The sequence below is a fragment of the Coturnix japonica genome, chromosome 5 (genome assembly GCF_054131305.1).
Source record: "Coturnix japonica strain WE chromosome 5, WE-NBRP24, whole genome shotgun sequence".
NCBI classification, from domain to species: Eukaryota; Metazoa; Chordata; class Aves; order Galliformes; family Phasianidae; genus Coturnix; species Coturnix japonica.
Window position 1 is genome coordinate 51,871,985 of NC_140667.1, and position 24,084 is coordinate 51,896,068.

At 48.7% G+C, this 24,084-nt stretch overlaps 2 protein-coding genes across 9 annotated transcripts in view; one reads left to right on the top strand and one right to left on the bottom strand.

Moving 5' to 3' along the window:
- Nucleotides 1-8,897: 8,897 nt before the first annotated feature.
- SIX6 (SIX homeobox 6) lies at nucleotides 8,898-11,205 on the bottom strand. Of its 2 annotated transcripts, XR_001555886.3 has the most exons (3): nucleotides 10,368-11,205; nucleotides 9,411-9,694; nucleotides 8,898-8,974 (listed from the first exon to the last, which is right to left on the bottom strand). XR_001555886.3 is itself a non-coding variant. In XM_015865713.3 (2 exons), exons 1-2 carry the CDS (start codon nucleotides 10,937-10,939, stop codon nucleotides 9,526-9,528), a joined length of 741 nt encoding a protein of 246 aa, XP_015721199.2. In that variant the 5' UTR covers nucleotides 10,940-11,130; the 3' UTR covers nucleotides 8,898-9,525. The 2 variants fall into 2 exon arrangements, 1 of the variants encoding a protein (XP_015721199.2); XM_015865713.3 differs by having other exon boundaries at nucleotides 8,898-9,694; nucleotides 10,368-11,130.
- Nucleotides 11,206-12,209: 1,004 nt separating this feature from the next.
- Nucleotides 12,210-24,084, top strand: part of C5H14orf39 (chromosome 5 C14orf39 homolog) — a 29,461-nt gene continuing 17,586 nt past the window's right edge. For 3 of the 7 annotated variants that reach the window (XM_015865804.3, XM_085549609.1, XM_085549611.1), the window contains exons 1-6: nucleotides 12,210-15,629; nucleotides 16,921-17,052; nucleotides 18,734-18,793; nucleotides 19,090-19,146; nucleotides 21,237-21,363; nucleotides 23,968-24,057. In XM_015865804.3, coding sequence (XP_015721290.2) covers nucleotides 18,742-18,793; nucleotides 19,090-19,146; nucleotides 21,237-21,363; nucleotides 23,968-24,057 — 326 coding nt within the window. In that variant the 5' untranslated portion in view covers nucleotides 12,210-15,629; nucleotides 16,921-17,052; nucleotides 18,734-18,741. Of the gene's footprint in view, nucleotides 15,630-16,917; nucleotides 17,053-18,733; nucleotides 18,794-19,089; nucleotides 19,147-21,236; nucleotides 21,364-23,967; nucleotides 24,058-24,084 lie in introns of those variants that run through there. The other 4 variants (XM_085549608.1, XM_085549607.1, XM_085549606.1 and 1 more) reach the window with 4 other exon arrangements.

The following is a 24,084-nucleotide window of genomic DNA, read 5'->3' on the forward strand; positions in this document are numbered from 1 at the left end:
GCTTCCCAAAGGCCGTCCTGTGTGGGGACACAGCAAGGAGTCCTGGTGGGCCTGCAGAACCTGAGCATTCTCATGTGTCTCCCATGTTTAGATCATAGAATCCTAGAATGGCCTGGGTTGAAAAGGACCACAGTGCTCATCCAGTCCCAACCCCCTGCTATGTGCAGGGTCACCAACCAGCAGCCCAGGCTGCCCAGAGCCACATCCAGCCTGGCCTTGAATGCCTGCAGGGATGGGGCATCCACAGCCTCCTTGGGCAACCTGTTCAGTGTGTCAATGTTCATACCATGCAGAAGATGCTTCCAGGTGCGATGCTTTCTGCCAACAGCCAGGGGATTTTCACACCTGCTGGGAAGCATGAAGGAGAAAAAAAACCCAACAAATTCTCACTGGCAACTCCATATGTTTTCATCTTTCCCATCTGCAGCACTGGCTCCTGGGGGCTGCTCCATGGCCGGGCTGGAAAGCAACTTCAGGTCCTTCAAATCTGTATGGCCAACACCCAGCTCCTGGTGGGGCAGGGGCTGTTTTCCTCCTGCAGGCACCCTTGGGCCCTGGCTGTAATCTTGAAGCATCTGCTCCAAATCATCCAGGATTACAGGAATTAAAGAAAAAACCAATTAGAGACCCGGGGTCCTACAAGCACAAATCCGTTTAACCTTAATCTCATGGGGAACAGAGCTGCTGCCCCTTCCCAAAAGGCAAAGGGACAGTCCCCCCTCTGAATGTTTTTTTGTGTGTCCTCTGGTACCATCCCCTCTCAGCTTAAATATACTCATTGTTACCTATGCAGACTAATGGAGAAAGGGCACACAAGGCTTTGGGGTCTGTCCCACCCTCTATCCCACCATGACCACCCTCACAGGCTTTAGTGGCAAATCAATGTAGAAAACACCCTGGCATCCATTGGGAGGATCTCTCCTTCCCTATTTCTTGCAGTGCTGTAGGGTTTCCTCCAGCAGTTGGTTACATCTCTCACTGTTGCTCTGAACTCCTTAAAACATAAATGTTTTAAATGCCACCCCATGAGATGCCGAGCTCCTTTGGACTCCAGTTGGACACCATCAGCCCTGCCTTGTGTCAGTGGTGCTCAGTGAAGGATTCTTCTCATGAATGGCCATTTGCAGGACAACAAATCCCAACAGTGCCTTTTCCATTTTGGTAATTTCTCTATGTGATGAATGAGAAAAGGGATGTGACCCCTCAGCACCCCCAGGTGCTTCCATCTGCTTCCATCACTCAGAAGATGGCAGTGAAGAACATTCTCAAACTCCTGCATGACAGCCAGATTTCATTTGGTCTATATACCATGTGGGCTGGGAAATCTGGGCTTGGCATCGCTTATGGAGGCAGCTAACAGCCCATCTGCTTGGTGCCCATCAGGACATGACCTCTATCTGTCTCCCTTGGAAAAGCTGCTGCCCACCTCACCCATCTCTGGGACAGTGAGGGTTTTCTTAGGGATCCTTGGGTTTTCCTAATGCCTGGCAGCACTGCTTTTCTTCTGTCTTTGCAATGGAGATTCACAGGCATGGAAAGAGATGTCTCTCAGGGTCTGTGTATTTTGGTACAAAGTTGTGTCTTTTTAATGTCTGGCTGATTCATCCCCTGAAAATGGCGATTTCATGTTGTTCTATTAGGATCCGGCTGAATGGCCGCTGCAGTCAGCTGGAACCTCTCTGTTAATCATCAGTTTGGATCCAGTGTGAAACAATAGCGAGATGTGACGTAGAGCTCAGCAGCCTGTGCTGGGGGAAAGATCATTTATTTATGCTACAAATAAGCATTACACTCCTATTAAATAAATAAATGAAGCCATTAATCACACCCACTTTGCAGTGCTATCAAATGGTCTTTCTGCTCCACAGCAGATTTCTTCTCTAGAAGGGTGGCACAGCTGCCCAGAGAGTGATGGGGTCACCACACCAAGGAGGCAATGAGGGATGAGGGTGGTGGGTATGGTGGGGTGGGTGGATGGTTGGACAAGATGACCTTGGAGGTCTTTTCCCTTCTGATCCTTTGCTGGGGCTCCAAAGGCATTTTGTGGCTGCTCTGTGCCATGCCCCAATGGCTTTGTTGAATACCAAAGATGTAAACGGGATGGATAATGCTGGGCTGAGGCACCCGGAGCTCCCTGAGCTCTCAGATGTGTGCACTTGGAAGGTGAAACCCAGACACCTTGTGCTTGCTGAGCCAGGCTCATAATGCAAACAAAACCGAGCAGAGAGACTGTGCATCTGTGTATGTACAGTGACATATAGAGGTGACACGTGAGCAGCAAGTTCCAATGCCTGGAAGGCCAGGAGAGCCTCAGCAAGGTGACTTACTCCTAACAAAGCACAGGGAATGGTTCAGAGTAATAAAGAAAACAGCTGAAAACCACAGTGCAGAGTGGTTAGAACAGCCCTTCAGCTGTCACCCTGCCTCGTGTGCTGTGGCTGTGAGTGCACAGCCCCCCTCCATGACACAGGCAGCCCCCCGAGTCCTTCAGGAGCACAGGGATGCTGAGGAATGCTGCTCGTGGAGGTTCCACATTGCAGGATCAGCTCAGTGCTGCTTCTGCAGAGTGAGGAGCAGCAAAGAAATGGCATTTCTGATGAAACAGCTGAAGCAGCAGGGATTTACTAAAGCAGTGTTACACTGCCCATGCAGTTTGCTCGCTTGGCTGTTGCTAGCAGTTCAGATATTGTCCGAGCTGTCCTGCTCATCAGTGCATGAACTCAGAAAACACTTAAGCCACTACCAGCTCTGTGCATTATTTCAGCTGGAAGAACCAGGGTAGGTAAAGTAACGATGATGGATCTAAATGATAATAAAGTCTCCCTGTTGAAAATTTAAAGTGCTACACAACTATTTTTAGTGACCTCTCCAGCTGAGATAATGCAGGGAGCTGAGTAGATGTGAACACCCATCTTAGGTGAACTGATTCTTCGCAAACCAAGGTGGATTGGAGGAGGTTAATGTTCATGCTCCAATACAAGAGATATCAGCCATATAAAGAGTCACGTCGTGTGCGTGTCAAGAAATAACTTATTCAGTATGGGATGTGGATGTGATGTTTTCTTCCTTTGTGCACATTTGTTTCTGCAATGGACATTTCTTTCCATCCAAACACTAAGAGCTCCCTCCCTCCTCTCCTCCCCCCTATGTGTGTAAGTGTGCCTGATGTGTGCTGACTCTTCAGGAAAGCAAAGGCTTCTTGGGTGGGGTGAGAGAAAGGATTTCAATGGGGTTTTCCAAAACAAAACACATGTTTTTTTAAACACATTCTAAAATACATTTTTCCCCCTCTTTAAAACCACCCTCAGTCTGAGCCCTCAGGTCCAAATTATCAGATTCAGAAACTCACATAGAAGCGACAACGTCCAGATTTTGTAGCTCCTGAACTAGAAGGGCTGAGCACTCGCAGAGAGATGCAGAACGTTGGGTGTCTGTGCAGCAATGCAGCACTGCAGCAAACTCCTTACTTCCCACAGCACAGTGGTGTCGGAAGGGCTCCGTGTGTCCTCCCCTCCCAGCCCTCAGATGGCAATTAGCGACATCAATAAGTAAGAGGACAAATACTTGTCTCTGCAAAACAAGCCACAGGCAGAGCAGCAGCTCTCCCACTTTCCTCCTGGGCTGAGTTACAAACCTTAATGTTTTATATTTCATCTGTTTAAAGCCCCCTGCCTATGCACACTTCGTTTGGAGATGATGCCCTTAAAACCAATGGGCGGTGAAGTCTTGGAGCGGGTGAGACCCAAGGCTGCTGTGTCCATTGAGTCCAATGCACACAATTAAATGGACAATGGATTTTCAGGGAGATCTTCAGCTCTGGGGTTCCTGGGGCTCCATTTAGCAAAGAGCTCTTGGAATGAAGAAATGACTCCGTTGAACTCTTGGCTCCTGGAGGCAGTGAGTGTCCAGCAGAAGCCAAGCCAGGAGAAAAGGGCAGAGTGCAGCTAAAACACTTCAGTAGGAATGTGTACCAGCGCTTGCATTGTAATATGCTGAAATACTACTGGGAAAATCAGCTGGAAGGAGATGAGCAGATCTGTGAAGAGCCACGAACTGTGTGCTGACAAGTACCAGCCATCATTGCTCTGCTATTGCTTCCAGAGCTGCTCCCCATGCAGACACCCCACTGCTGGAGCCCGGGAGTACTTCTGACCCCTGGGTGACCCGCCCAGCAAAGCTGCTGGGAAATACTCCATTGCCCTAAGTATAACCATCAAATTGGTTAGCAATGCTCCTCCAGCACTTGGGATGTCAAAGGATAAAAAGGAGCACGGGGTGAGAGGGAACAATACTCACAGAAGCTCAACTTTGGCCTTGGGTGTCTCATCTATCTCTGCAGTCAATAGGCAGGGACGAGCTCTCGCAGACGGGGAGCTTGATTAGAGAGCTGATCTCGGTTAACAGTGCTCGGATCTTCTTGCTGGGAAGGATGGAGGGGGAGGAGGTCAAAGCGTCTCTCTGGGCAACAGAGCTGGATTGGCAGGGCTGGATTAGTGCCGGGTGGGATTAGGGGCTGTGCGTCACCCACCCGGGATGGTCCCTCTCTCACTGCCTGCACTGGGGACCTCAGCCTGGGAGCATCTGTCCCTGGTGGCTGCTGGCTGTGCTGGGAAGCAAAGGGCAACGAGTGCAGGAGAAAGTGCCCAGGAGCCCAGGTGATGTTGTACAATGGCCCTCAGAGCCTTACAATGGATTTAAAGAACCACTTGGCCTGAAGAGGTGGTTCTGATGTAAATGCTGTTCTCTTGCAGTGTCTGAAAAGCCCAGACCTGTGTGTCCCCGTGTGTGGCTGGTTTCACTGTTCTTAATGGGGGGGTTGTCCTCCAGTGTGAGGTTCCAGACAAAGAGCCATCATTCTGGTCTCATGACTCTTTGGTATTGCAACTGTGCTATGAAAGCACTTCAAGAATTGCTTCTGCAGAAGCACGTGTATTTCAGTAGGTAACCCAGCCAAATGAAACTGCTAGAAATACAATCACAGAACCATTAAGGTTGGAAAAGACCTCTAGGATCACTGAGTCTGATCCCAGCCCACCCCCACCATGTCCACGTCCCTCAGTGCCACCTCTCCATGGTTCCTGAGCACCTTCACAGCGACCCCAGCACTCCCTGGGCAGCTGTGCCACTGCATCACCACCCAGTGAGTCATGGAAAAGAGGAGGGGGTGGCAGAACAAAGCTCCACGCTCGCCCTGGTGAAGCCTCCAGTAACGTGTCATTGTGGGTTGCTGTGGAATGACTGAAGAAATGCAGAGGAGCTCGTTCTGTGTGTGTGTGCAGGTATGCAGAGAACAGCTCAGGCTGTGCATCTCCTGCAGGAACCCCTCCGAAATCTGCATTCAGCCCATGGGAAGTCTTCTGGGGGGCAGAGCTTCAGAGAAGTACTGGGAGGAACAGCTTTAAGTGGAAATATAGAGGTGCACCTAAACCCTTTAAGTGATTTGGGATATCTCGAGTGGTTTAGTACAGCTGTATGTGTGCGCAGATATTAAAACACATGAGAGATTCATCATTTAACCCATGAAAATAGCAGGAGAGCCCCTGACTCAGGGCACATCAGACCAGGTGGCATCATCCTGCTGTGACAGCAATGAGCTGAAACTGCTGCAGATGTTTTCCCAGAGGAGCCTGTGTTGGAGGAAGGTGTGTTTGGGCAGAGCCCACCTGAAGGTCAAGAAGGGGCTGTGAGGAGGCAGTGCATTGGCACTGCTTTTAGAGCTGAGGTGTCATTGTGCCTTCAGGGAGGGCTGCAGGGAACAAATGCATGAACCCACTTTGCTTTTCTAATGTTTGAAGTTGGAAGCTGACATCCAGACTGGATTTCTTATGGGGTCTGTGTCACAGATTGAAAAATAGCAGGGTTAAATGGGCTTCCCAGGGAATTGCTGCATTTTGGAGGGGACTTGGGCTTAAAATGTTGGAGGGAGGAGAGCCATTTCTAGGATTCCCACAGGCTGTCCTGAAACAGAAAGAAACACAAATCCAAGGGCTTTCTCCATCACGCCCATGCTGAGAATGAAGGCAGATGGATTGCAAAGTGCTCCATCCCTCTGGGGACCTAACACTGCCTGTTCCTTCCCTTAACTCCCAGCCAGGTCTCTCCCCTTCTAAGGGAGGCGCAGCAAGATCAGCCCAAGGTTCAGGATCCCCTGCGTGTGCCTTGGGGAGGGAAATGGGGAGAGGATGGGGCCAGGTTTGGCACAGGTTATCTGTGGCCTCTCACACCTCCATCCTCTGTTTGGATCTCCTGGAAGAGAAATAAATTAGAATATACAGAAGCCGATGCATTCCCGAGGGGGAGGTATGAGCGTCACTGGAGGTATTATGCTCTCTCATGGTATTACCCCTGCTTCAGCTGGGGGTAACTGGATGTGAGACGCACTCTGATCCTCCCAAGCCTTTAATTGGATGCATTGGAAAAGTCCAAAATGCCAGTGGCTCCCGTGCTTCCCCCGGCTGTGAGACACGCCAGTTCCGTGCCACACAAGGCGTCTGCCAACTAGCCGAGCTGGGGGGAAGCTGGGGGAACACCTCGCACGGCTCCAGACTCCCACCCTTATTTCGTCCTGAAAAGCAAATAATGCAGTTGGGCGAGCGGCGGCGGCGGGGCAGTGAGGGATGCAGCAGGGCAGCACCGTGGTTTCCCGAGACCCCCGCACCCCCCGGCCTCCCCGCTGCTGCTCTGTAGGGCCGGCGCTGGAACAATGCGTCCCGGCTAAGTGGAGCCTTCTGTCCCCAGCTGCACCGGGGCCGGGCTCGCCCCAACCTGCCAGCCTTTTGCTTTCCTCCTTTTTTTGCTCTCGCAAAATCAATTTGCGGACAGCTCCCTCATTTTTCCCCCTTGCGAACTTATTAGCTATTCAGCCCCGGCGAGCTCTCGTAAGCATCCTTTGTCCCAGGGAGGGCCGGAGCTCCCTTCATTAGCAGTGATTACCCTGAGCGGTCTGACAGCCTCCCAGCCCGCTTACAAGACTTTCCCATTCAGCCCCGCTCGGGGCTGCCCCGTTTCTCAAAAGAAACGGAAATATTCCCCCATTTCTCCCCCCCCTCCCTGGTTGAATAGAGGAAAAGCTGCTCCTCTCCTCCGCCCTCCCCGTTCGCTTCACTTTTGATACAACATTTTCCTTCTTTGTTAAACCGGAGAGAGAGGGGTCAAGGCAGACTTTTAGCGACCCTTTTCTGAGAGCCGTGTTTAATGTCAATACCTCTCCCTCCTTCCTTCCCCCGATTATTATTATTATTATCATTTTTCAAACAGAGGAAAACTCGGGAGGGACGACGCAAAAAGGAGGAAAAAAATAAATAGGAGAAAATGCGAAAACGGAAAGACGTTGCTTTTAGGTGCGGGAAGGGAAAAGGCAGAGGGGAAAAACATCTATGGGTTTCCTTTGGGGGTCGTAGAGGCGAAGCCGGGCTCTGGAGGGGGAAACCGGGGCCGGGGAGCTGCTCGGTCTCCCCGTGGGTTCGGACATTTGAGGGACCCTCGGAGCGCAACGTGCAGCTCTGGCGGCATTTCAACCCATTGTAGGAAAATATCTTACAGTGGCCGCTGCCCGGCCCCTAAATCCCGGCTTTTGTAGTTAGGAAGGAGTTGTAACCCAGCGAGGCTGTGTGGGTTCATCGAATTATCTCCTTCTTTCTATGTCTTTTCGAAAGGGTTCATTCCTCGCAACGAGACCCTACAGCCTCTACGCCCGCAGAAGCCAAAGGAGAAACCACAACGCGCTGCGCCTATTCCTTCGGAAAAGAAATGATTTGATGGATATATTATAATGAATTAACGGCGCTGTGCTTCAGCCGATTCCACTCTCGGGGTGAAATCAGGATTTTTTCCGCTCTCCCCAAAACTCCCGGCTAAGAAGCCCAGCTGTGGCCGCCCCGTTTGGTTCCTATCGGCCAAAAAGAATAAATCCCGAGAAAAGGAAAACGCGGTGCCCGGCTCTGGGCACGTCAGGGTGGAACCGGGGACAGACGGAGAACCCTACGAGCTCTGGGCCCGCTCACCAAACCGGGTCCCGACGCCGCCAATGTCACCCCGCGGGGAAAGCGGGGGTCGGGAAGGGATTTGAAGCAGCTCGGCAATACCTGGCGCCTGCCCCGTCCTTGGGAAAAGAGGCTCAGACACGGAGCCGACCGAAGGAGGCGAGACGGTGACACTGCGGTGCGGGCAGCGAGGGCGGAGGGGAAAGAAACATCGCCTCGAAACGGAGCCGTGAAGCCGCGGTGCCCCCCGGGCGGTGCCGGGCTCGGGCTGCGGGAGGCGGCGAGCTTAGAGAGCTTAGAGAGCGGGCGGCTCGGCGAGGACACGGCAGAGAACGCGACGAGAGCGAGCGGACAAAAAAAGCACAGCTCAGGCGATTTAAAGATCAATGTCAAATTGTATAATATAAAATCCTTCTGCTGAGGGTGAAAGCTTAGCCCGCTCCTCGGAGCCGCCGTTCGCTTTTCTGCCGAAAAAAACAGCCTTCAAATAGAAGGTGGGAGCACACGGCGCTGGGATTTGGGGTCGCTTCGCCCCGATCCGACCCTGCCCGGGCACGGAGCTGCTCATTTGCAGCCTCTTACACTCACCGAGGAGGAAGCCCGGCGTCCCCGCCTTGGCACAATTCACCCTTCATTCTCATCCTATTTCTCCCTCTCCTTTTCCCCATTCCTTCACCCGAAATCTCTAACCCGACAGTCTGCAGCGCTGCCTCCTCCCTCCTTTCCCCTCGCACCGCATCCTCCTACAGCCTTTCTCCTCGCCCCTTCCCGACCCGGCCGACCCCTGGACTCCCCCCCGGTACCGACACTTCACCCCGTGCCGGGACGCGGCTCTTTGGTTCCGAAGTGCCCGTTGCGCTGCGCGTTACCGCCGGGCCCGGGGCCGTGCGCTGCCATTTGAAAGCAGATCCGAAGGTCGTTCACCAAATATTTTATTACGGTTTTTAGGCTGCTTCATACAGTTTTCGTCCTGCACATGCTCTACAAGTCACCTGTGCACATAGAGAACAAGCCAAAAAAAAAAAAAAAAAGAAAAAAAAAAAAGAAAAAAAAATATTAATAATAATAATAATAGAAAAAAATCTACTATCGCCATCCCTTAAATAAGTAAATAAACATTATATATATATATAAAAACCCCTTTAAAGTAAAGAGAAACCCAGCCACGAGAACTGCGCCTGTTCCTCTCCCTCTCCCCCCCCCGGATAAGGGCGCTCGGGCGTTTTGCAGTTGGCATTTTGTTCTTTTTCTTTTCTATTTTAAAACACTTTCTGTATTTTTTCCTTTATTTTTTCCTCTTTTTTCTTTTTCTTTTTTTTTTCTTTCATTTTTTTTCTATTTTTTTTCTTTTTTCCAGGCATGAATTCTACGAATCCCGGGCAATAAAGGCGACACAACGATTTTTGTAGCGTTGTTTTGTTTTCTCACGGGTTTTAATGCAGTCCTCTGCGGGGCCGGCGGTTCGGGGGGGGCTCGGTACCCCGGCTCCTGGGGTAGCGGTAGGCACTGGGGAGCCCCCCCCGCTTCGTCATGGCGCTCGGTGTCAGATGTCACATTCACTGTCGCTGGATGTGATGGAGATGGCGGAGGTGGCCGCTTTGCTGGAGAGGCTGACGGCTGGGCTGGAGGCCGCCCCCCCCGCCTCCCCTCCGCTCTCCTCCTCCGCTTGCAGCGAGCGCCCCGAGCCCTGCGCCAGGACCTGCTGCTGTAGCCTGCAAGGAAGCGGCACATCGAGCGTCACCGGGGGGCACACTGAGCACCCCGGATCCTGCAGCCCCTTCCCCGATGGGCAGAGGCCCCTCCCAGCCCGGCTGCCCCTACCCGGCCCTACTGCTGAGCACACCCGGAGGCTTTCGGGCTCTCTTCTCTGGTTTGGGGGTGCTGATAACAGCCATGGCAGGTGACAATCGGGCACTGAGTACCGGGGGGAGCCTCTCGCTTTACCGCTTGCGTGATTGTGTCAGGTTAAAATAGGGGGGGAAAAGTGAGAAAGAAGGAAAAAACCCAAAAAACCACAAACAAACCAAAAAGTGACCCAAGGAACGCTGGTGGGTGGCTCCAAGAATTAGAGCCCAGCGGGGATATGGGGCCGGAACGCTGGCTCTGCTCCGGACAGACAGACGTGAACGAGGTGTCCGTGTGTCCGGACACGGGGCCGGGGGGCCCTGCTCAGTGCGGGTATCTCCGAGCTGCAGAGCACATGGAGCTGCCCGAGCCGGGATAAAAATAGCAATGAAATAAATAGCAATAAGAATCAAATTGAAAAGGAACGATGATGGCGATAACGATAATAAAAGAAACGAAGCTGTCGGGTTTTCTCTCGCTGCTTTTCCCCTGCAGGACCGCCCCGAGGCTCCGTAGGGCCGACCCCCTCCCGGCACCTACCTGTTCTTGGCGGCCGCCGCCCTGTCCCTTTGCCTGCGGTTTTTGAACCAGTTGCCCACCTGCGTGGGGGTAAGTCCCGTGGCCTGAGCCAGTTCCCTCTTTTTGCTGGGGTTGGGGTAAGGGTCCTGCAGGTACCACTCCCGCAGCAAATGCCTCGTCCGCTCCTTGAAGCAATGCGTCTTCTGCTCGCCGTCCCAGATGGTGCGCGGCAGAGGGAACTTCTTCCTCACCCGGTATTTGTCCACCGGCCCCAAGGGTCGGCCCCGCAGCTTCTCCGCCTCCTGGTAGTGCGCTTCCAGCCAGAGGGCTTGCAGCTTGCCGTGGGACTCCTTGGTGAACTTGTGGTTCTCCAGGATATGGTAGAGCTCTCTGTAGTTCCCCGTGTGGAAGGCCACGATGGCCCGGGCTCTCAGCACCGACTCGTTCTTGTTGAGCGCTTCGCAAGCCGCCGGGGCTACGGGCAGGGACCAGAGGAAGCGCCCCAGGCGCTCAATGTCCCCGCTTTCCTCCAGGGTCTCGCATACCCCGGCCACCTGCTGCGGGCTGAAATTGAGGATGGGCAGCTGGAACATGGAGGCGGCTCCGGTGCCCCCCGCACAGCCCCGCGGCGGGGAAGCGGGCAGCGGCCTCGGCGGCCGCCCCGAGCCCCGCTCCTGCCTCGCCCGGAGCCGGCGGAGAGAGGGAGCTGCGGAGAGAGGGCGGCGCGGGGCGGAGAGGCGACGGGGAGCGCTCGGCGGCGACTGGGGGCGGTGGGTAGGGGCGAGGAGGAGGAGGATGGAGGAAGGGGGGGAGGGCGGGCGTGGGGGGAGGGAGGGAAGGGAAAGGGGGGGGGGGGGGAAAGAAAAAAGAAAAACGGGAAAAAAAATAAAAAGGGAAAAAAGAAAAGGCACAACCCCGGCTCCACGCCGCCGTGCTGCTGCGGGAGAGGCTGATTCGCTGCCGGGCTCGGCAGATTGGCTCCGGGTTTCCATGGCGGGGCTGCCACTCACTGTCAGCCGCTGCCAATCACGGCGACAGGCAGCGCCGCTGAGCCCGGGGCACCTCCCCGGCAGCCACAGCTCCCGCTGCCCCGGGCCGGATCCCCGCCCCGCTCCCAGGGGTCCCCATCCTGATCCCGAGGGGTCCCCGACTCTCTCCTGGGGGTCCCCGACCCGTCCCATGGGGTCCCCGTCCAGCTCCGAGGATCCCCGACCGGCTCCGGGGATACCCGGCTCGCTCTCGGGGGTCCCAGTGCCACTCCCAGGGGTCCCTATCCCGCCCCTGGGGGTTCCCGTTCAGCTCCCGGGGTCCCCGGCTCGCTCCGGTGCTCTCTGTCTCTCTCCCAGAGGTCTCGGCCCCGCTGCCAGGCCTCCTCATCCTGCTCCCAGGGGTCCCCGAGCCACTCCCGTGCGTGAGGTCCAGTGCCGGGAGTCCCTGTCCTTTTTCGAGGGCCCCCATCAAATTCCAGGGGTCCCCATGCCTCTCGCCGGGGTCGCACGGGCAGAGTGGGAAAGAGCTGGGGGGAGAACCGGGCCCCGGTGCTGATGGGAAGCCGGAGGGAGCGGGGCACAGGAGGGCGGCACGGGGACCCCTGGCCCGGCGCGGGGCCGCACACCCGGAGCTCGGGGCTCTGCGGGATGAAGCAGGGCGGGGGGATCGCAGCCATCGGCCGCTGCGTTGTAGCAGCGCTGCCGGGAGCCGCCGCCAATGGATGAGGACAGAGCAGCGTAGGAAGGGCTGAGATTTAGGGAAAAGCTGCCCCTCGTCTCCCCTTATCAATGACTTGCCGTCTCTGTTACTACGAGGAAATATCTACAGAGGGCTCAGCGCCCATCTCTGCCCTATTAAAGCTTTATCATTTCTCCTTCCACCCCCCCCCAACATTTAAAACCGTATTGTTTTCGGCTGAGTGGCCCTGCACAGAAGCAGAGAACAGCGGCGGGGAGTGAGAAGTCATCGCTAGGTCAGGACGGCGACTCGGAGCAGATTTCAGGAATCTTGTGCAATATTGATCCCCCCGAGGTAGCCCTTCCCTGCGGCTTCCTCCTCCCCGAGCCCCGACGCGGGGCCGCGCTGGGAGCGGAGCGGGGACGGCAGCACCGCGGCTCACGGGGCCGCGCTCTTTATTCCGCATCTCGCTGCTCAGCGGCGATGCCTTCACGGGAACGTGAGGAACCACGCTCGGAAAGGCAGCATCAATTCGGAAATAAGCTCAATATGTTCTTTGCGAGGCTTTTTTCTTTTTATTTTTTTCTTTATATTTTTCTTTCTTCCTGGAGCACTCGCCAAAGGAACGCTTCCATGATTTGATACCTTGTTGACTTTCCTCTCTCCCTTTCCTTTCTATTTTTTTCCCCCTTTAATTTAATATTTTATTATTATCACTGTGTTGCTTCTCTTTCTCTCCTTTGCCGGTTGCCCGAAATGAAGCAGATTCCCGTTTCCCCCCATCATCCATCTCCCCTCAGAACGGAGCCGCACCGGGCTCGCCTCCTTTCCTTTAGTATCAAGTACAATTTGTCTTTTGCTCGTGAAGATTTGGTAAATCAGAAGGCAGATAGATAGCGCAGATGGTCGGAGGTGTCGGGTCAGATTATGGTACGCCTCAGTACAGTGCTAAGCTCATTCTGACGGAAAACCCTGATATTATTTTCACAGATCTACACAGTTCACTTGAAAAAAACCCTCGGAGCCATTTACATCATTTATGTGAGGCTCACAGCTAGCGGGATGGAGCAGCTTTCAATACTGCTCATTTTCATAGAACCCGACAGAGCCGGGGAGACAGAAAAGCACACGCAGAACTCACGGGTTCAGAAACGCTCCGCAGAAACTTAAAGAATAAACGAGGGAAGCTGAGGCTTCGCTTTGAGGACCAGGGTTGGGGGTACAGACCCTCCTGGGAAATGGAAGGGAAAAACGGGAGAAAGGGAAAATAACATCTGTAAATATTGCTGAGGTTCAAACACTGATGTTTGACTCATCCACGTCACAGAGGACGGGGAAAAGCTTCAACTGAACAGCTCAGGGAGGGATCCCACATTACCCCGTCGGGAAGGATAAAAAGCCCCGAAGCTGCTCGGGGTGAGCATCCCTTGGAGCATCCCCGGACACGGCTGGTGGGAGCAGCCCCGAGTCGTTCTCAGCAATGCTGTGCGGATGGGGGGCACATTCAGATCGGCAATATGACTATTAATAATATACCGCAGCTAATTAATTAATTCATTATTTTTTTTTCAGCGTGCGTATGATCTGGTGAGGGAATAATCAGGCTGCATCCTAATGATCGTGGACAGAGAGAGACGGGCTCCGCAATGAAAGCCGGCACTGTAGGCTAAAGAAATGAATCCTCATTAGGAACAGCGAGAGCCGCTCGCGGGGCGGGGGGCTGCCCCCCAGGTCCCGGCTTTTGTTCCCCACCATGTCTGGGAGGCTCTGGGATTCTGCTGGGGTGGGAAGAACAGCCGACACCGGGCAGCACCCAGCTGCCCCACGTTAACCCCTAAGGGGGGACTGCTGCCGCAAGCCCTGTGGCACGTCCGGGTCCACGTCCCGTGTTGGGAACCGAGGGCTTCGGAAGCGTTTTCCCAACTCAAATTGTAACCATACAAGCTTTGCTCGTGCCATTAACAGCCGGCAATGACGGCCACTTTCAGCCGGGCCACGGCTCTGCACCTCGCTACAGGTAGCGTGCAGAATTAGCCCTTCAGGGATGAACCCACCGGAGAAGAAGGAATAAAATTGCACTAAAGAAATAATACACCAGCAAAAACACTGCCTGCCGTCAGGGCCGTGCCCTGGAGCCCGGGGCCAGAGGAGCCCTCCAGCATCGGCTCCAGGAGCCACCCCGTGCCCTCTCAGCCCCTCCGGCTCCCAGCACCGTCCTCCCCCCGGGATCGTTTATACAGAAGCAGTTTGGTACGCAGCAGAGGTGCGAATAGATTTTTTTTAAGCCTTTGATTGGCGTTAAGTATTGCATTAACAAATCTCTTCCCGGGAAGGTGAAGCCCCATTTTAGAGGTCTCGATAGAATTGAGGGAGATGCTGGAAGTTCATTAAGCGATGCTAAGCGGCGTTGCCTGAGTGCAGGCAGTCCCTGGGGAGGGTCCCTGGGGTGGATACCGGGATTTGGGGTCTCGGTGCTGATGCTCCGGGAAGGGGGAATCAGAGGTTCCCCCACTCTGCAGGGGAGCGGGGATGCTCATCCCCAGGGCTGGGCGGTGTGAGGGGTGCTGCGGTCGGTAGCTTTCTAGTGCTTGTCTTTATACCTATTCCTATTTCTATTCCGACCTCTATCCCTATCCCGACTTCATGCCCCTGAAACATCGCTTACCACTCTTCCCGTTTCTTCCCCCAAAAGAGCTGTCATCTGCTCAGCATTAAGCTAGAGAGCTCAGGCTGAGTGCTCACTTAAAGCACCCATAACCACCAGAAGGACCGAAATGTCCCTAATAACAAGGTGGGTGTTTGGGGCTGTGTGGGGGAGTCTCGCTGTACACCTTCGCTCTCCTTCAGCTCTCTGGTTCCCATCGGGATTTTCTCTGAAAATTCGAGCAAAAGGAAACAAAGCGTTGAAGTAAATACGGGACTTTCTACTGGCTCTTGTTCTTTTCTCTCTGCAAAGTTCCTCTTTTCATACTTTTTTTTTCCCTTAGGAAACGCGACTAGGAGATCCCTATATAGGGAATAGGAGGGAGGTGAGAACCGAGAGGTGTCGTAGGAAAACGCATTTCGTGGCTTCGGAAGCGCACAAAACAATCCTTTAAATATTACATATCGTCCCAGGATGGACACGGAGCTGCTCTTTCCTTGCGGGGGACGCGGCCGGGCTGGCTCTGGTAACGTCCCCATACTCGTTTCATCGCACACCGGGAGACGTAGGACATCGGTGTGAGCCGAACCCCCGGGGCCGAGCAGCTCTGCCCGCCAGGTGGAGCATCCTCATCGCGTTTCAGCCGCTCCCGAAGCTCTCGGAGAGGCGGCCGATCTCCCAGCTCCGGCCCCGGGGCTGCTGCGGGCCGAGCCGCGCTGAGGGGAGGAGGCGCCGCCCCGCCATTTTATCGCCTCGCAGCGCTGGGTGCGCGTGTCAATGTGAGGGAGCAGGTCGAGCAGCCCGAGGAGCTGGGAAGGGCATTTAGCGGGGTGCGGGGCTGCTCCTGGGGTAGGTGCCGTAGGTCGTGCCTTTTTCCCTTGGGGAAGGTGGAAAAGAAGCTGGAGGAGCGAGGCCGTGCCCACACCTCGGCTCCTCTCCGCAGCACGCAGCCCCTCACACACCCTCACACGGTGAGCCGCCATTTTGTGGTGCTCTGCTCTGGCCCCCGAGGTGTCCCCCAAGGAAGTGTTTACCCCTATGTTGTCAAAATGTGTTTTATTGATTAATTTATTTCCAGGAATTCAATCCACAGCGATATATTTTAACTTTATTTGCCCAACTAAAGAAAGCGTTGCAGTCGAGGGGGTATTTAACTTTCTGAAGACTTGAAGTTGGGTAACGAAGACCTCCACACACAGTTATGTGCTTTAAATCCAGTTAGAAACAGGGAATTCAGAAGTGAAGAGCCTTACAACGCTCAGTTACAGTCACAAGGCTTGTGGGTTTGTTACCAGTCAGGAGAGGGCTTCGGTGCTGTGGCAAGAAGTGACAACAACAGCAGTTCTCACCTGGGAGGAGTTCATGTACTTAAAGGATGGAGCAGAAGAGGGGCAGAGGGGTAACAGCACAAAGAGAGAGCAACAGAGATGTTTGCCTTGCTTTTAGCAGAGAAATGTGAACTCAGCTAAATTCCAGGAACTAGATAACTAGTCCTTTAGGGTGAGTCCTTTAGGATAGTGACTATCACAGGTGAGAGTTCACCATCAGAAGAGCTTTGCTGGAATTGGTTTCTACGAAGCCAACAGAAATGGATAGCTTTGTGCAGCAGCATTTAGAACTGAGCGTTGTGACATAATTTTAAGGAGTAAGAGTCGTGTAAATAAAAATAATACACAATCGGTTGTTTTAGGAAGCTATTTGTAGAGGATGCCCACGTGGTTTGAATTCCATGCAAGTGGTTTTAAGTGTGGAATTTTTCTCTTAGTGTATGGGTATTTATCACCTTGCCAGACTAGATATGAAACCACAGCTGTAAATCTGCAATGAGGAATTGCATTAATGTCAGTGTTGTGATAGCAGGCAGACACTCGGCATACAGTCAGGCAGTATTTTTCTGGTTTCTGGACTCAGTGCTGTCCCGTGATTCATGAAACTGAGTCCTATACAGTTGAGTTTATTAAGGTGGTGTGACAGGGAGAGATGTGTAATATATATATTTTAGTAGAGTTCCAAATAGCATAGATAGCATCGACCTGAGAGGTCCATTAGAAATCATCTGTTACTGTTTGAAGCTGTTTTACTCACTGCTGCGTATTACATATTTCTCACACGCATTAAAATACAGAAAAATGTCATGAATTGTTACCAAAGCTGTCAGTTTTATTACATCACCTGTTAAAGGTTGTGATCTATTATTTCTTTTTGAAAAGGACCCTAAAAATGCCTTTTTTTAAAAAAAATTATTTTTTATTTTGGTAGCAGAAGTTGGTGGATTCTGCTCTGCAGCTGGTGGATTCTGCTCTGTAGTGCTTCTTTTGGACCAGAAAAATAATAGCCCCGTGTGAGAACATCTGAATCCCAGGTGGGCGGATGGTTTAACGCTACTTTTCTCTGGTAAGACCAAGGATCAGTCTTTAGTACGGCCATACCCTGAACATGTTTTGTTTCAGGCTCTTTTAAAATCTGCAGTCATCCAACAGATCACCAATGCAGTGAAATCTCAGCCCTTTACATTAGCATTTGCAGAACAAAATTCACTAGAACTATTTTAAAGGATTAAACGATATGTATCATCTTAATAATAAGCTGTTGTGATTTATATAACGAGAAGCAACTCTCTGCTATTTTATGTTCAAAGTAGTGTTTGTGCTCTATTTCCCCCCCCCCTTTTTGTACCTTATTTGTATGCCCCGTTTTTGCAGCTTTAATAGGAGCTGTCAGGGATGTAGCTAACAAGCACTGTTAAGCTGTTTTCTAGAGAAAGAGTAAACATCAAATTTTTCCACCTGGTGCTTTGCTGTTTGACTCCCATTTGGTTATAATACGATTTCCAGAGATTCATGTGCCTCCCTTGGATAGTGGGAGATAACCAGTGTCTGCTTAACTACATGTCAGGGTCAGATAGACATCATTCAGCATTGAGATGGTTCCATCTCGCAGCCTGCAGATCTTCAATATACGCTCCCAACTAATTTTTAGTTCTCAATAAATTACTTATCATTTCCTTTTATTTGTTGCAAAAGCAGAAATGTTTTGTTTTGGCTTAAATTACTTCTGACATTTATTTTCTTTATATTTTCCAAAAAAATGTTTTTTGCTGTTTCCAGGCACTGGTAACTCGGGTACTGATCTTGTACATACGTATGGTAAATCTGTTCTCTCTTTCTTGGAGCTTTTATCACTGCCTGTTCTAATCTGGTCTCTTGGATTAGTAGCTCTGATCCTCACGTAACTATTAGGCAAATTCATTTCTGTCAAACATCCAGCGTTTTAAATGCTTCCCCCCTTCTCCCTCCCTTCTGTTTTCACAGTCTCAGTGCTACACTGTGCAATCTTAATGCCACTTTAGTCCAATTCTGAAGTTGTTTTCTATTCCACTTTATCCTGGATTAGGATCTCATCCCCATCGCCAATTGGTTGTGGCTTTACTTTTTACACACAGCCGAGAGAAGTGTTCATTCACCCATGGTGGGACAGTTATGTTTCAGTGTGTTTGAGCTAACTGCCTGTGTTCTGGGTGTTCTGGTTAGGTACTGCTTGCATCCTTTTAAGAAGATGACATGACTACAAGCTGTTTTAAAAACCAGAACTTAATTTCTGCACGTAGCAGCACTATACAAACAGAAGAATCAATTTGCAATAATCTGCTTTCCATTGCATTTTAGTTCTGTCTTTAATCCCACTTATGCATATACTTTCTGATTCAAATGTACTTTGCAATTATTTCTGGAGGACTGTACAGAATGGATAAGAAGCTTTTCCATTACCGTCTTTGCAGCTGATAGGCTTAGTAAACCAGCTGGAGTAGAGGCTCCACTTTTTGTACATGAGCATTTCTTGCTGCATTCTTCCCACCTTCTAAGAATGCGAAACCTCTCCAAGATAGAACTTCTGCAGGAACACTTCCCTAAGTTGTACGCTTCCTTTTTCCCCAGCTGTGGCTTATCCCTCCAGTAAATCCATTACTACAATGGGTGAAAAATTTGGTTCCATTGAAACGGAATTTTGACTTGTTTATTGTATCAATAAAGCTTTGGATTGTTTTTGTAAATCTGTAAATTACATTTTTCTCCAGAGGTTTACATGATGAGTGACAGACTCTTAAGCAACCTGGATAAACTCCTGCTTGAGTTTGGTAGGTCATTATATTGTATATTTTTAAAGTGAAAAGTACCAGTGCACTGTATATAGTGATATTCTTAACTTTATAGAGTTACATTAACTTTAAATAAACATTTAAATATTAAGGTTTTGATGATTGCCTACATAATGATGATGTTATGGAGCAGGGTTCTACAGATTACTTAATAGCAAAATTGTCTGTATTTTTAGATGTCTTGTTAAAATCTTTGCTAATTGATGTGCAATTAATGTTGCACAGTATTTGTTTAATAGTTCATTGTAGATAAATGTGTTCATTTTTCTTTTCAGTTTTCCAGCTAAAACAAACTTCTTATGCAAAGGAACATGTAAATCAACAGATAAACTGTGAGTAGTGATAAGTTATCGTTTTATTAGCTGTTGAATACTCTGTTTCATTAGTCCTTATACATGTCTGAGTCTCAGAGGCGGAAGCAAGCTTAATAATGAAAGCTGTCCAGTGTCCTGCTCTCACCCTATCTCATCTTTTGCCATCAATGCTCGCTCATTCTCCCTAGCAGACTTTGCTTTTGCCTTCGACTTTTAGCTAATGCTGCTCAGCTGTCTCATGGACAGCCAGTTTCATGCTGCGCCATTTCCTGCTCTTACTTTGTAGCTCCTCACAGTTGCTGGCAGTTCTTGGGTTCAGCTGTGCTTGCTCAATACATCTGCCACTTGTCTGCCCTTCTCTCTTCATGTTTTTTATTCTTCCCAAATTTGGATCTCTGCCTCACTGCTTCTTCTCTCTTTCTGTCTTCCTACAATAATGAAAGTTCTCTCAGTTGCTGCGACCTACTCAAGCCTGGTTCTTCCTTTCTGTGGTCAAGCAGCTGGTAATTTTATTTGAAATCCCAAACAGTAACGTCAATGGGAAAGCCTTGCTCCACATGAATTCTTTCTTCTTAGGACTAACAGTATAATACTATGGACTTAGATCTTGTCTGATTTATTTAACTATCCTGCCCGTTGTATCACTGAGTTACAGGGATGGATATAGAGAAACTATTCTTTAGACAACCTAAAGAAACCCGTGCTCATCTTTGGCACCTCATAGGTAGAAGGCAAAGTTGAAGTCCTTCAGGAATAAGAGGGTGCTCTGGATACCATTGGTGGCAGTATTTCTAATGATCTTAGGACCCTGGAGGTGTTCAAGGCCTGGTTGGATGGGGCCCTGGACAGCCTGGTCTGGTGTTAAATGTGGAGGTTGTTGGCCCTCTGTGGCAGGGGGTTGGAGCTTCATGATCCTTGAAATCTCATCCAACCTGGGCCATTCTATGATGCTGTGATTCTGTGATTAAGTGATATGTCCAAGTAAGTACTTATACACTGAGAGGGTTATCAATATTAGATTGAAGTATTTTGAACATTAGAGCATGTATTACAAAAAATCTGGTATGCATAGAGTTTAGTAATAATCCTTTGGTCTCAGTCTGTAAATTTAGAGCTATTTGTGTCTTAAAATTTGTTTGAGCTTACTGCAAATTAGCACATTTGAGGTGATATCCATTGGCTATGTAGAAACATACAACTGGGCAGCAGTGATGACAAGGGAGATTTGGCACAAGTATTTCTGAACCTCTATAGGGAAGAATAAGAAATAAAAATCACAGGGAAGACAAACACACACCTAGTTATGCTCATTGCATTGCAGTGTGAATATGCATGGTAGCTCTCACAACCTGTACTTGTGAAACAGAATGTTGGTAACATCCATGTTTTTGGGGATTTGTTATAGATGCTCCTCATTAACTGGCATCTGTCTCCTACTCAATATATGAATCCATCATACAATACAGTTCTCCAACTTGTGTCAATTTATTTTTTATTGGTATTTATTTATTCCTGATTCCAGCAATCATTTGTGTGTATGCTGTTAGAGATGTTTTTAGTTTCCTTTCTTGAAGTCAGCTTTCCTATTCAAAACATTCTTATTTCTGGACTTCTGTAAAAGAAAAGGTATTTAAAGAGACTTTAACTCAAGCAACTCTTGTGCTCCGATCAGTCTCCCTCCCCACTTGCAAGCATTACCAAAAGAAAAGTGGCTCACACTGTTTCCCTGTATACTACCTCCAGTGTCTGCAGACACTTGTCCTTCTGTGAACTCTGGAGAAGAGAGTTGGCATTAACTATTGATAAGCATTTTAATTTCTACCACTATTAATAGCTTCACTTTAACACAGACTGGGATGCAGAAACAGAGCTGATGCTTTCTTCCAAAGCCAATTTCATAATATTAAATGAAAATCAGTGTTCTCACCACACAGCTCTCCTTTATTTTTTCCATTCACTTTGTCATTACTTTGCTTAACTGCAGGCTGTTTGCTCTTCTGCTATTACTGAGACTAAGCAGTTAGAAAGAGATGTTGACTCCTTCTGAATGTAGACCTTTTATTTCATGCATACATTGCAAATACTGAAACGTATTTTTACATTTTCAGTGTATTCTTCAAAAATCACGGAAAAAAGGAATGAAATTGCGAGACTGCAGGAAAATATAAATAACTGCAATGATGCAATTGCTGATTTACGCAAGCAAAATGAGAACAGTAAGGACAGCTGTAACGTGTAAGTATAATGTGAGCTTAACTTTTAGATAGAATTGGCATTAAGAATGTCAGTGAGGAAGTAGCATAAGAATATAAGAATATAATCACAGAATCATAGAATGGCTTGGGTTGGAAGGGACCTCAAGGATCATGAATCTCCAAAGCCCTGCTGCATGTAGGGCTGCCAATCTCCACATTTAATGCTGCCCAGTGTCCCATCCAACCTGGCTTTGAACACCTCCAGGGATGGGGCACCCACTGCCTCTTTGGGCAGCTGTTTCAGCACCTCACCACTCTCATAGTAAAGAACTTAGCAGTTAGGAAAAGATATGAGCTTGACAATAACATTTCAGTTTATTTAAACTCCATTTTTTTGGCCTCTAATGCAATATAAAATGAACACTTTTTATTACTTGAAACCATTCCATACTGATTCCCTATTTTTTTAAAGGTTGTAAATCAGCTATTATGTAATGCAAACAAGGAAATAAGAAATTAAGGGTGGAATTAAAGATCTGACCAAATTTTGAACCATTAAATTCAAGGGGCATTGGCTGAGGCCCTAAGAAGAACAATCGGTGGCATTAATGTAAGGTGACTGAAAATAAGAAATGACTCAGTAAGGGATACATGTATTCATAGAGACTGTGCTTGCAGAAGGATGAGATTTTGTCTTAAATTATTGAAAGTATCATTTACCAACATACTGAAAACTGCACTAAACAAGTCCTAGCTGTGAGATGAGACAAAGAAAGTACTAGAATCATCTTAAACTTCTAATATTTATCCTAGTTGGTACTGCTGATGCTCTGTTCAAGTTTCTAGCATTGATCTTGTAAATTCAGATTCTGTATTTGACTGACAATCATCCTCATAGTTGATTGATTCAGAGATGAGTATCATTACATTTAGTTGCCAGGAACAGTCAATAGAGCTCTCAAAGAAACTGCTTGTTGTCTGGATTGCTAGACATCATATTGAGGCACATTCAAAGACTTTGAACAAAATACTGCATTCTTACATGCAACAAGTCTACCGAAAATACAATACATGAGATGTGTATCAGGATACTATTGTGATTTCTAAAAATGTCCATAATAGTCTATTTAACAAAGAACTGAAGAATACAGTGACGAGGAAGAAATACATATTCTTAGAAACATAATGACATTTTTCTAATATTTAGTTGCTTGAATGACTCAGACATGAAATGTTGATCCAAGAACAAGAAGTGGTGAAATACTGTTGGTGAAACCATTTAAAATGTTATTCTTCTTACAGTGTTTTGATTTGTGTTCATGATGGTGGGGTACCATAACAATAAAAAAGAAAGCCAGATGAACACAATGTTTTTAAGTTAGGAAGTGAACTGCTGTCTCATCCATCTGGCTGAACCACAGGAAATTTATAGTGCTTTCAGATATGTGTGGATAGAGATTTTTCAATACCCTTGCTGATGAAAGGAGGAACAAACAAATATGATAGTTATCAAGAACTTCCAGAAAGATGTGGGGTTTTCTGGAGGAAGACACAGTGTTTGTGTGCCTGTGCACTTATATACGCACTGTTAATTTCTGCCTTTTCAGAATCTAACCCCTTAAAGTTGTGGCTTTCTGTTGAATTCTCAGTAGGTGTGGTGAAGTAGCATTTCTTAATTACATTTTTAATCACTAGTGGTATTAACCAGTTTGTACCAAATAATGCTAAGTTTCCTGAATGGATGCTGAACTTCCTTACTGAGCTTTTTTTCAGCGACAATCTTAGTGCTTTTATAAATGATGATAATATGTGTGTTTTATCACCTGGAGTGCATTGTTTCTTGGCTCAAGGTTATTGGACTTAAGCAAATTATTTGTCAGATTTTTGGTCTATCTTTATTTCTGTAATGGAAACAGCTTTTACTGCAGCCTCAGTTTTACACCACCTTTGGAGTGCTTGTCCAGATACACATTCATACTTTCAGTGTTCACATGCTACAAACTCCTGTTTTGAACCATAGGGCATACTCACATCATCAAATGCCTTTTACGTGCCCAACTCATGAATATACAGTGTAAAATGGATCACATGTCCTCAGTTACTATTACCATTGCAGTAGAAAATTGTTTCTTCGCTCAGTTGTGAACTTATTCTGTATTCTCTGCTCACTGATAATTTCCATCCTTTTAAATGTAACTTTTTTTTGTAACCTGTCCCAAATTTATGTGGAAGTGCTTGTCTTCAGGTGTTTTTAGGTTTTCTTCTTCTGCATCTTTGGTGCTTGGTGGATCTGTGCAAGTGCTCCTAAAGTTGGGATTTGCTTGCATGTCTCCTAGGTCTGATTGTTCCATCCAAACTTCATTCATTATAGGTGTTTATATTGCCCTAGAGTAGCTGTATTCTGGATGATGGCATAGAGGCAAAAAAGAACATATCTAGCCAGCAACTGAAGTTCAGTTTTCATCTGCTATTAACTTATTTTTAACTGGAACTTTTTACACTAGAAAAATATGTTTGACTTTCAGAACAGTAAGTGACTTGCTCTAGTTAACTAGCTAAAGTCAGTTGTTTATGTCTTCTTTTTTAATTGACTTTTTATTAGGAAGGACCATTTACACACTTCTTCTTTGTACTTTCTCTGCAGCTGGAAGCCCACATATGCAATTCTTAGCAAGCATGAAGAATATTTGAAGAATGAACTTGAAGTTTTACAAGAAGCCACAGAAAATGAGAGGTATCAATGATCATATGAGATAAGATT

Excerpts from the sequence above, each read along its gene's own strand:
- SIX6 (XM_015865713.3), bottom strand. The coding sequence starts at position 10,939 with ATGTTCCAGCTGCCCATCCTCAATTTCAGCCCGCAGCAGGTGGCCGGG. Across the intron at positions 9,695-10,367 it reads GCGGCGGCCGCCAAGAACAG|GCTACAGCAGCAGGTCCTGG; the intron begins GTAGGTGCCGGG and ends GCTTCCTTGCAG.